This window comes from Haliotis rubra, unplaced genomic scaffold, assembly GCF_003918875.1.
Source record: "Haliotis rubra isolate DU_JTF1 unplaced genomic scaffold, ASM391887v1 Scf11, whole genome shotgun sequence".
NCBI lineage: Eukaryota > Metazoa > Mollusca > Gastropoda > Lepetellida > Haliotidae > Haliotis > Haliotis rubra.
Window position 1 is genome coordinate 3077376 of NW_025765003.1, and position 13292 is coordinate 3090667.

Genomic DNA, 13292 nt, shown 5'->3' on the forward strand with positions numbered 1-13292 from the left:
GATTTTTCTCTATGATGATTCTGACTATATGTGTATTGTCATGTAATTTATACCGGTAGTTTACATTGTAAGTAAGAGAAGAAGCCAGAAATGCCAATAATTACCGTTGTCGTTCTGCGTGATTTTGCGTCAGTCACTTTGACAATTTCGTACAAACATATCACATTACCAGGGGCGGATCCATGGGAGAGCGGGGGTGGGTGGAATTGGGGTTGCTCACCCACTCTCCCCAAAAAAATTCACTCGAGAACATTTCCCCCTGACCTCTGGACTTCATGATATATGTGCACACGTTGGTCAGCTGATGACGTCATCGAGTTGACAGGTGTTCAAGTTGTTCAATAAAGGTAATCATGGGCGTATATCTTTGACAACGTGTCGTCAGAGACTTTGAGATCGGACGCTAGAACATGTTCAGTTATCCGTTTAGCCATACACATTTATCAATACCAATACCATTTCGAGCGCCATTAACACTGCCTGTCTATCGGAGTCAGGGAAACCCATATGGCGTTGAGGGCAGTTTGATGATTGAGATAACCCTAATGATTCCAATATAATCCACACAACATCAAAGCCACAAAAGGTCAGGTCATTACACGTAGAAGATTTGTATCTCCCCAAATATATTTGATGTAGCTGATTATATGTACATCACAGAATAATGACCGTGACACAAATATACTCTATTACAGGTGTTTCACCGAACTGAAATCATTGAACGCTGGGAGGTCGAAAAATGCACCTGTTGGTGTGTCTCCCAGGTACGTTTCTGTATACAGACATGTACCCTAAACAAAATCAAACTACAGAAACCTACCCGGTACCCTAAACGGGGGACGAGTTCATATTCCGCAACCCAAAACTGAAACCGAGTGTAGTTCACCGTATTGCGACTGGCCTCGTGTTTCGTTAAATATAAATGTTACTGTGTATGCTCGTTTCTTATATAACGCAATCAAATTATTATTTATATTATTATTAAAGGATATTTATATAGCGCACATATCCAGGCAACTAGTGCATGCTCAAGGCGCTGGGTTTTTTTCTCCCTCGATCACTGGATGTCATTCTCAACGGCACATCATATTATCAATCTCAACTCCCTGAGGAGTATACAGCTCTAAAGTCTAAAGGTGTACATCTAATACAATAGTATGCCAGTTCCGATCAAGAAAACGACTCGATGCGGAATGGACTTGCCCTAACGTACGTTTCTGTATTCTGATTGTGGCTAGGGTATATTTTTGGATACAGAAACGTACCTGGGGTACATATCTGTAGTACCCGTGCCGACAACGACCCTTTCAGCCACATTGATCTTACATTCTAGGACCATCTTAATAAAAGTCGCATGTGTCGATGGTGACATGTAGTTTTAACAGAGACCAGTTCTATTCCCGAGTTGGTTAACATGTTGATTTCAGTCCCACTGTCACACGTCATTTTGCTATTAACGCCTGTGGTCTAGTGGGTAAAGCTTCTGCCAGACAAAGGATGGTCGGTGATTCAATGCCGTTTCCCTCTGCATGGCGCATATGACGTTGGCGGAGCATCTACCGCCCGATGTATTCGGTCGTCTCGTGTAATGTGTGTTATATTTGGGATATTTAGGATTACATTTTCCCAGTAAAGTACAGATAATAGTATCTTTGTTAGGTTGAATCCCATGCGGGATTCGAACCCTCAGGCGCCTAATCGCAAACACACAAAGTCAGCGCTCTAACCCACTCAGCCATCGGTCTTTCCACCTAATATGTTACGTTTGACCACTTTCTAAATGGTATCGTGTTTTCACATATTTCCATATTCCACATAGTTCTGAGCAAATCAGCAGTGCCCCCTGTTATGATCACACATTCCATATATGACATATTAAACCATTTGTTTTGTAGTATAAGTAAAATAAATCGATGCGAAAACGCATGCTACTTATTCTTTGAATCAGAGTTTTTTTCAACTGTTTTTATAATATTTTTACTATACCTTTTGCACAGCTGCAGCTGTGTATAAGTTCTCTGGTCCAGACTGGATTATTTACAGACCGCCGCCATATAGCTAGAATATTGCTGAGTGCGAAGTTAAACAACACACAAACACAAAGAGATAGTGTTTTTCATCACAGACTCATAACTTAAACCGATTATGTTCTATTTTCGCATGAAAAATATAGTAAGTTCTTACTTTCAGAGTTATTCCAAAGTTACACATTTTAGTGTTACTCGTCTCTTAGTCAAGCATTCCTAATGGTGTACATGAATAACTGCAGTCATTGTTTTCCGTCTGGGGGCGGTGGGGTAGCCTAGTGGTTAAAGCGATGGTTCGTCACGCCGAAGACCCGGGTTCGATTCCCCACATGGGTACAATGTGTGAAGCCCATTTCTGGTGTTCCCCGCCGTGATGTTGCTGGAATATTGCTAAAAGCGGCGTAAAACCACACTCAGTCATCAAATCAAAATAGATTCAAAGAACTATAATAATAATGATGATGATTATAACAATAATAATGATCGAAACAACAATAACAATAATATTATTAATCGACCAACAAGATCAATAACTATTTGTATGTGGCCTACTACTTGTCATTGTAATGTTCGTATTAATAGGTCATTACTGGACCATCAGTTCATCAACCTCACATCATGCAGTTATTACGCCTGGCTGCATTTTCTCGTGTATCACAGGGACTGAACAATGTGAGCGTTGTTTGATACTTCTAATTACCACGAAATCATTTTAGATCTAATACATATGAATTGATATTACAAAGTAACAATCGTTTAAGTTCAATAATCCAATGTCTATGTTATTACGTTGTCAAAGTGCCACTCTCAGAACGAGTTAATTAAAATGAAACTGGCTATATAAGAACCGTCCCCCATGCTTGTCACTAAGCACTTTATACCATCACTGCAATGTGGTCGTTGTCGTCTCTCGTGTCTGTGCTCATACTGCAGTACAGCTGTAGTCTTGCCGATGCTGTCGTCGTCACCACCAAATTGGGGGACGTGGAGGGGGTGAGGACACGCGCCAGCGAGAAGTTCCTTGGTATAAAATATGCTACTGCGGAGAGGTAAGACAGATGAAGGATTTGGTTTATGTTTGTTGTTTTACGCCGCACTCAGCAATAATCCAGCTACATGTATATGGCAGCGCTCTGTAAATAATCGAGTCTGGACCAGACAATCCAGTGATCAACATTATAAGCATCAGTCTTCGCGATTTGGATGTGTCAACAAAGTCAGCGAGACACAGATAAAGGACGGAGAGAGAGAAGAGGGAGGGGTGTGTGGGGAGAGATGGTGAGGGAGGGAGGAAGAGAGATGGTGAGGGAGGGAGAAAGAGAGATGGTGAGACACAAAAGGGGGTGGGTAAAGAGAGTTTAGTGGTTAGTGCATGGTAAGTACTTAATTGCATCACGGCGTGTCTGCTTAATGTGGGAGGAAGGCCCGAAGGCCGTACACGTTTGTCACATCGGTAGAACCAGGTTATGCTTCTATATAGCAAAGGAACTTCATCAGCGATTCCTTCCTTCCATGTTATTCTGACATGTCTGCTGGCCACGGTTAAGTCTTGTACAGGCCTTGAACCGCATTATTTTCCCTCCCGTCCAGCCATTTCTGCAATGCTAAAGCTCTAAATGAAGCAAGTCTAGATTTCCTGCTGTATCTCCCACCTCACTGGGGCTCCTTTTTAATTTATAAAGAATTATTTGTTTCTGTCAAAATCATATATATATATCATATATATATATATATATATATGTGTGTGTATGTATGTGTGTGTGTGTGTGTGTGTGTGTGTATTCAGAGACTAGGCGTTAGCCTTGTCACATTACAGTGAGTGAGTGAGTTTAGTCTTGCGCCAATTGTAGCAATATTCCAGCAATATCACGGCGGGGGGACACTTGAGATGGGCTTCACACATTGTACCCATGTGGGGAATCGAACCCGGGTCTTCAGCGTGACGAGCGAACGCTTTAACCATCGCCCGCCACAGTATAACACAACGTCTTTAACGCCGGTGTCCTCCATGTTGCTGATTGTAAATAACGCCAGTCAATATAACTGTAAAACCTGTAAACCGACTGTCGTGTTTTATTGCGAAAATGTTACGACAAGGCGATTTGTAGATCTGTGCACTTCTTTTATAACTTTTCATACGTAGTTTGTGTGAAAAGAAACAATGAAAATACGGTAGATGTTTAATAGCAACTGTTGTAAGACCGGTAGCCGAGGGTACAAGGTCACGTGACATGTTCCAGGTTCGGCAACCCTGTCCCCCTCTACATGGACTGGGGTCCTGGACGCCACCGCGATCAAACCAGCCTGCTACCAATACTGCCCCCAAGACGCCAAATTCATCTGCCAAACTGAGGTAGGTGGCGTTGGCATCGTTGGAAATCCAATGCATTAATTTCCGTTCCATTTTGATGAATACTGTTGATTCATTTGCAAAAAAGCTTTTGGAGGTAACGTCACAATTCCCATCTTTCTTATCGCTATCTTAGGAAATGTTTTCACTTGCTCATTGTTGTTATTTGATTGGAGGGTTTCTTGGAGCGCTGGCGGCGATTCCGGCTCAGAATGAGGCTATAGTAACGTATCGGTGAGTGAGTGAGTTCAGTTTTACGCCGTTTTTAGCAATATTCCAGCAATATCACGGCGGGGGGCACCAGAAATGGTCTTCACAAATTGTACCAATGTTTGGAATGGAACTTGTGTCTTCTGCGTGACGAGCGAAAGCTTTAACCACTCGACTACCCTACCGACCCTGCACAATGGTAGTTTAGCTTTGTGAAGTACGGTATTCTTAATAGACTGTTTTGACAATGGTGCTACTTGGAGAAGTTCATTGTAGCATTCCTGTACATGTCTTATAGTAAATCCGAACTGTTGCTTCGATGCCTAAGCAATGCGCAAGTTTTACTCCAAATTCGGTGGGGAACGTCACAAAGACGTTTCTGTTTCGCGAAATGTTAGTTCGTCTCTTTGTATCGTTGAAACCGTTGACCTCTGACTGTCTCCGAATTTTTTTATTCCGCTCTTGAAAATGTCAATCAGAATTTGATATGATCTGTCGCCCGATAACTTTGAATATATGTATCGTGCCTAATTTATTCCTTTCGAGCAAACTGGTTGATGTTTTAAACAAACTTGGCAATTCTCATCAACAGATGTCTGAAGACTGTCTGTCTCTAAACGTCTTCCGACCTTTGAAGCCCATATCCGCCAGTCTCCCCGTGATGCTGTGGATCCATGGCGGTAACTTCGAGTACTACAGCGGAGGAAGTGTTCTGTTTGACGGCGAGACCATCGTCTCCAGAGGGGATGTTATCTTCGTCAGCCTGAATTATCGCCTAGGTGAGAGACCTCATTAACCACCACAACACCACCACAACACCACCACAACACGTTAGGGATTGCATGTAAACAACGAACTTTACAGAGTTGACGACAGGGGGGTAACGTGTCGTATTCTCCTTCTATACACATGAGTACCAAATCTATACTCGGTGTTCTATATACCTTGAATTCCACATAATAAAATGGCAATTTTATCATATTTTACTCTGGTAAAAAAATAACGCAAAACTGAAATTGGAATTTGGTGATAATGTATTTGCAATATGAGAGGAATACACAAATACGAAAATATCAGCAATGCCGGGAAGTATGGTCACTATGACAACGCAGCCTGTCTGATTGTCACACAGTTAATGAGTGTTGTGCTTGTATGAACCACCACTGGCGATCATATGGGTACCTGGTGTAAACTTACCTCGTACGGAAGGCATCTACTAGTGTCCTCATCATCAAGCAATCCTGATGTCCCACGCCTTGATATTGCTGGAATATTGCTAAAAGCTGCGAAAAACCATACTCACTCACTCACTCACTCATTGCACGCCCGGGGCGGTGGGGTAGCTTAGTGGTTAAAGCGTTGGCTCGTCACGCCGAAGACCCGGGTTCGAATCCCCACTTGGTTACAATGTGTGAAGCCCATTTCTGGTGTCCCCCACCGTGATGTTGCTGGAATATTGCTAAAAGCGGCGTAAAACCAAACTCAGTCAGTCAGTCAGTCATTGCACGCCCCTTTTGGAATAAGGGTGCCGCTTGAAATTCTGTCGCCCTGCCCTTTTTGGATCCTACAGCACGAGTACATATCTCGCTGTTGAGGTAGTGTGTGAAGCAGGACCTTGACATGTGCATTCCAGCGTGCTCGTGTATGATTGCCTGTTTGGACCATTTTTCTGATGATAGCCCTTGCATTCAGATGGTGTTTAATGCTCCTGTGTATATATGTAGGCATTATATCAGTGATGCTGGACTCATCTAGGCGTATACGAATCCTTGTGAAGTAAAATATTTTAAAGATAGTTAAAATGGTAACATTTTATAGCCAATTAATCATTTTCATTTCACACTTGGCATGAACAGGTCCATTTGGATTTCTGGCACAGAGCGACGGCACAACTGTCTATGCTGGTAACTATGCCATCAAAGATCAACGGATGGCATTACAGTGGGTCCATGACAACATCAACGCTTTCGGCGGGGATCCATCACAGGTGGGTGTACTCAGTTGGACCACCGGCATGTGACGGTAGATATACCTGCTGTGTTTTCAGACATTCACAGGGTTTTCAGTGATCCATTTAAATTTTCACCTCTATTTTGGCTTGTAATGCCATTCCGGCGGGTGATCATGACTGTTTATTCTTTAACGTTGAGACCCCTAAAGATCCGTGTTAGAACTGGGCCTCGTTTCACAAAGCTCTCGTAAGCCTAAGATCTCGTAACTTTTCTCGTAGCATTCGAATCTCCTATACTGTAACATAGGAGGTACGAATGCTACGAGAAAAGTTACGAGAATTAGGCTTACGTGAGCTTTGAGAAACGGGGCCCAGGATCTTCAGTAACCCATGCTTGTCGTAAGAGGCGACTAACGGGATCGGGTGGTCAGGCTCGCTGGCTTGGTTAACACATGTCATCGTATCCCAATTGCGTAGATCGATGTTCATGCTGTTGATCACTGGATTGTCTGGTCCAGACTCGATTATTGACAGACTGCCGCCATATAGCTGGAATATTGCTGAATGTGGCGTTAAACGACGCACAAACAAACAAACACCTCTAACGTTGGTGTTAAATATATAAAATAACCCATTCATACTACTAATCATTTGTTCTACCATCAGATAGGAATTTAGTAATGGATGTTTTCGCTGTGTAATGAACAACGTTTCAGAAGTTTAATGGAGGTTTTCATCGGGTATTTTGTAATGTTGTTTTTAAAGGTAACGATCTTTGGAGACAGTTCAGGCGCTCAATCCGTGGCAATCCATCTCACTTCCGGTAAAGCTGACGATCTCTCCACCAGGGCCATCATGCACAGCGCCCCTTTGGGATTTCGTTCAAAAATCCGGCAGAGGGAGCATATCAGGACTATCTTTTCTCGCAAAATCTCGGCTGCACACAAGGGAACATTTCGTGCTACAAGTCCAAAACATCAGCTGAGGTGCTGACTGCTTGGCAAGGGACGTCCATCTACGTATCAGACAACCCCTACCTATCACTGGAGTCATGGGGCCCGGTTATAGATGGCGATGAAATCAAAGGAAGTCTCGTGGAACTGTTCGAGACCGTGACCAATATAAACAAGGAAATACTGATCGGTTCCACATCTGAAGAATCCGTTGGAAGCATTTACGATTACTACACCACCGCCGTGGACGAGGCGAGTTACAGGGCCGCCATGAGTTACTTCGAACCTGACAATTCCACGCAGATCATCAATGCCCAGTATCCCCTGTCGCTGGCGACAACCGCGAGAACCTGGTCAGCTTCATGTCCGACAGGCTCTTTTTGTGCTCAGCCAGATACGTGGCTCAGAAGCTGAGCGAACATTCCAAAGTGTGGTGGTTCATTTTCGATCAACCTGTCCCTTTCCCGGAATTCTGGGGAGATTCCTTAGACTGTGTGGATCGGGTGTGCCACCAGGCTGATGTACCGTTCCTGTTCCGGGCACCTGCCCGACTCGGCTTCAACACGACCCGTGCTGATGAGAAGGTTTCCGAGCAGTTGATCACCTATTGGCTTAGTTTTGCTAATTGGGGAACCCCCAATGCCCACTGGCGGGATCTCCCAGTAAATTCGCCGTTCAGGCTGAGATCCAAAGATCTGCCTCTGTGGGTGGAATTCCGTAGCAATGCAAATGGCGCTACCAAAAACATAAGATTTACCGAGCCTGATCCTGTCAGCGACGTTAACCGAAACAATGCCAGGTGCGATTATCTAGATAGGATCGGTTATCAGTAGCTGGAAACAGGGCTTGCGAAAACGACTTCAGCGCTACGACCATCGTAAGCGTGTTGCATGGACACGATAGGGTCGTAGCGCTAAGGTCGCTTTGTGCATATGAACCCTGGACTTTCTTTAAACATACAACCAGAGACAGAATGAAGTACAATTAAACAACATTGCTAGGTGAAATTATTTTGGTGTGACCGGTTATGAGGAGCAGGAAACAGGGCTTGCGAAAACGACTTCAGCGCTACGACCATCGTAAGCGTGTTGTATGAACACGACAGGGTAGTCTTAGCGCTAAGGTCGCCTATTGCATATGAACCCTGGTATTTCCTGAAACACATAACCAGAGATGAAATTAAATACAACTGAATAGAGGCCATAATAAGTTAATCATTAGATTTTATTCCCTGCTGCCTCGTTTCAACATAACGTACCTACCGATATGAAGGTTATCTTGTTAATTACTTGATAGTTTCCTTGTTTTATTACCTTATAAAATCTACCATAATGGTAGTCTTTCACTAATTCTTTATGTGAATCACAGTATTTGACATGCTGTTACTGAACTAGCCCGGTTTCTTTTGGTTAATATAATTATTTTAAATTTTGAAGAAAAACTATTTTAATTATTATGTGGCGTGATCGAAAATTTCTTTTTTCAGTAACTTTTACGCGTCAGATTTAATATTTTAACATATTTTCAATTATTTATCAATTTTGAATATACCGATTATACAGATTTTGGGTATATTATGCATTTATGACTTCTATGACATCAGTCTAAACCATGATAAATTATCAATGAGAGGAAGAAAGACCTATTTTATGAATGATTCTTGTAATAAATTCTAGATTCTGGTAATGAAACAGTTTTGTGTTTTGTCATGATGACGCCAGCCTCTACATGCTTAGTACTCAAGCCGTGATCACGTTATCTGATGGCTGATATTGTGAGCATCGATTGGGATACCACGGTTCTGACTTGTCCCACAGATTACCTCTCGAGTCTCACCGCCCGACCCATCAAGTGGCCTCAGGGGCGGTGGGGTAGCCTGGTGGTAAAAGCGTTGGCTCGTCACGCCGAAAACCCAGGTTCGAATCCCCACATGGCTACAATGTGTGAAGCCCATTTCTGGTGTCCCCCGCCGTGATGTTGCTGGAATATTCCTAAAATCGATATTCAGTACATATACAGACCCTCAGTACATATACAGACCTTCAGTACATATACAGACAATCAGTACATATACAGACAATCAGTACATATACAGACAATCAGTACATATACAGACCATCAGTACATATACAGACCATCAGTACATATACAGACCATCAGTACATATACAGACCATCAGTACATATACAGACCATCAGTACATATACAGACAATCAGTACATATACAGACCATCAGTACATATACAGACCATCAGTACATCAGTACATATACAGACCATCAGTACATATACAGACCATCAGTACATATACAGACCATCAGTACATATACAGACCATCAGTACATATACAGACCATCAGTACATATACAGACCTTCAGTACATATACAGACCATCAGTACATACATACAGACCATACATATACAGTACATATACAGACCATCAGTAGTACATATACAGACAATCAGTACATATACAGACCAGAATCAGTACATATACAGACATATCATCAGTACATATACAGACCATCATCAGTACATATACAGACAATCAGTACATATACAGACAATCAGTACATATACAGACAATCAGTACATATACAGTACATATACAGATCAGTACATATACAGACCATCAGTACATATACAGACAATCAGTACATATACAGACCATCAGTACATATACAGACAATCAGTACATATACAGACAATCAGTACATATACAGACAATCAGTACATATACAGACAATCAGTACATATACAGACCATCAGTACATATACAGACAATCAGTACATATACAGGCCTTCAGTACATATACAGACAATCAGTACATATACAGACAATCAGTACATAGTACATATACAGACAGACAATCAGTACATATACAGACATCAGTACATATACAGAGTACAGACCATCAGTACATATACAGACAATCAGTACATATACAGACAATCAGTACATATACAGACAATCAGTACATATACAGACCATCAGTACATATACAGACCATCAGTACATATACAGACAGTACATATACAGACCATCAGTACATATACAGACCATCAGTACATATACAGACCATCAGTACATATACAGACCATCAGTACATATACAGACCATCAGTACATATACAGACCATCAGTACATATACAGACCATCAGTACATACAGACCATCAGTACATATACAGACCATCAGTACATATACAGACCATCAGTACATATACAGACCATCAGTACATATACAGACCATCAGTACATATACAGACCATCAGTACATATACAGACCATCAGTACATATACAGACCATCACATACAGACAATCAGTACATATACAATCAGTACATATACAGACCATCAGTACATATACAGACCATCAGTACATATACAGACAATCAGTACATATACAGACAATCAGTACATATACAGACCATCAGTACATATACAGACCATCAGTACATATACAGACCATCAGTACATCATACAGACATATCAGACCATCAGTACATATACAGACAATCAGTACATATATCAGTACATATACAGACCAATCAGTACATATACAGACAATCAGTACATATACAGACAATCAGTACATCAGTACATATACAGAATCATCACAGACCATACATATACAGACCATCAGTACATATACATATAGACCATCAGTACATATACAGACAATCAGTAGTACATATACAGACCATCAGTACATATACAGACAGACAATCAGTACATATACAGACATATCAGACCATCAGTACATATACAGACCATCAGTACATATACAGACCATCAGTACATATACAGACCATCAGTACATATACAGACCATCAGTACATATACAGCATCAGTACATATACAGACCATCAGTACATATACAGACCATCAGTACATATACAGACCATCAGTACATATACAGACATATCAGTACATATACAGACCATCAGTACATATACAGACCATCAGTACATATACAGACCATCAGTACATATACAGACCAATCAGTACATATACAGACAATCAGTACATATACAGACCATCAGTACATATACAGACCAGTCATGGTGTCAGTACATGTATACAGACCATCAGTACATCAGATACATGTCACCTGTTCAACCCCCACAGTACATGGTGTCAGATACATGTCACCTGTTCAACCCCCACAGTACATGGTGTCAGATACATGTCACCTGTTCAACCCCCACAGTGCATGATGTCAGATACATGTCACCTGTTCAACCCCCACAGTGCATGGTGTCAGATACATGTCACCTGTTCAACCCCCACAGTACACGGTGTCAGATACATGTCACCTGTTCAACCCCCACAGTGCATGATGTCAGATACATGTCACCTGTTCATCCAACATAGTGCATGATGTCAGATACATGTCACCTGTTCAACCCCCACAGTGCATGATGTCAGATACATGTCACCTGTTCAACCCTCACAGTACATGATGTCAGATACATGTCACCTGTTCTACCCCACAGTACATGGTGTCAGATACATGTCACCGGTTCAACCCCACAGTGCATGGTGTCAGATACATGTCACCTGTTCTACCCCACAGTACATGGTGTCAGATACATGTCACCGGTTCTACCCCACAGTACATGGTGTCAGATACATGTCACCTGTTTAACCCCACAGTACATGGTGTCAGATACATGTCACCTGTTCATCCAACATAGTGCATGATGTCAGATACATGTCACCTGTTCAACCCCCACAGTGCATGATGTCAGATACATGTCACCTGTTCTACCCCCCACAGTACATGGTGTCAGATACATGTCATGTCAGTACTGGGTTCAACTGTTCCCCACAGTACATGGTGTCAGATACATGTCACCTGTTCACCCCCACAGTACATGGTGTCAGATACATGTCACCTGTTCAACCCCCCCACAGTACATGGTGTCAGATACATGTCACCTGTTCAACCCCACAGTGCATCATGTCAGATACATGTCACCTGTTCAACCCCCACAGTGCATGGTGTCAGATACATGTCACCTGTTCAACTCCCCACAGTACATGGTGTCAGATACATGTCACCTGTTCAACCCCACAGTACATGGTGTCAGATACATGTCACCTGTTCACCCCCACAGTGCATCATGTCAGATACATGTCACTGGTTCAACCCCCACAGTACATGGTGTCAGATACATGTCACCTGTTCAACCCCCACAGTACATGGTGTCAGATACATGTCACCTGTTCAACCCCCACAGTGCATGGTGTCAGATACATGTCACCTGTTCAACCCCCACAGTGCATCATGTCAGATACATGTCACCTGTTCAACCCCAACAGTGCATGGTGTCAGATACATGTCACCTGTTCAACCCCCACAGTACACTGTGTCAGATACATGTCACCTGTTCAACCCCCACAGTGCATGATGTCAGATACATGTCACCTGTTCATCCAACATAGTGCATGATGTCAGATACATGTCACCTGTTCAACCCCCACAGTGCATGATGTCAGATACATGTCACCTGTTCAACCCTCACAGTACATGATGTCAGATACATGTCACCTGTTCAACCCCCACAGTACATGGTGTCAGATACATGTCACCTGTTCAACCCCCACAGTGCATGATGTCAGATACATGTCACCTGTTCAACCCTCACAGTGCATGGTGTCAGATACATGTCACCTGTTCAACCCCCACAGTACACGGTGTCAGATACATGTCACCTGTTCAACCCCCACAGTGCATGATGTCAGATACATGTCACCTGTTCATCCAACATAGTGCATGATGTCAGATACATGTCAC

General features: G+C 42.5%; 1 protein-coding gene across 1 annotated transcript; it reads left to right on the forward strand.

The window, feature by feature from the left end:
• Window positions 1-2918: 2918 nt before the first annotated feature.
• LOC124285488 (crystal protein-like) lies at window positions 2919-7905 on the forward strand. The gene is made up of 5 exons (XM_046721733.1): window positions 2919-3051; window positions 4268-4380; window positions 5180-5366; window positions 6444-6574; window positions 7387-7905. Exons 1-5 carry the CDS (start codon window positions 2919-2921, stop codon window positions 7903-7905), a joined length of 1083 nt encoding a protein of 360 aa, XP_046577689.1.
• Window positions 7906-13292: the final 5387 nt, after the last annotated feature.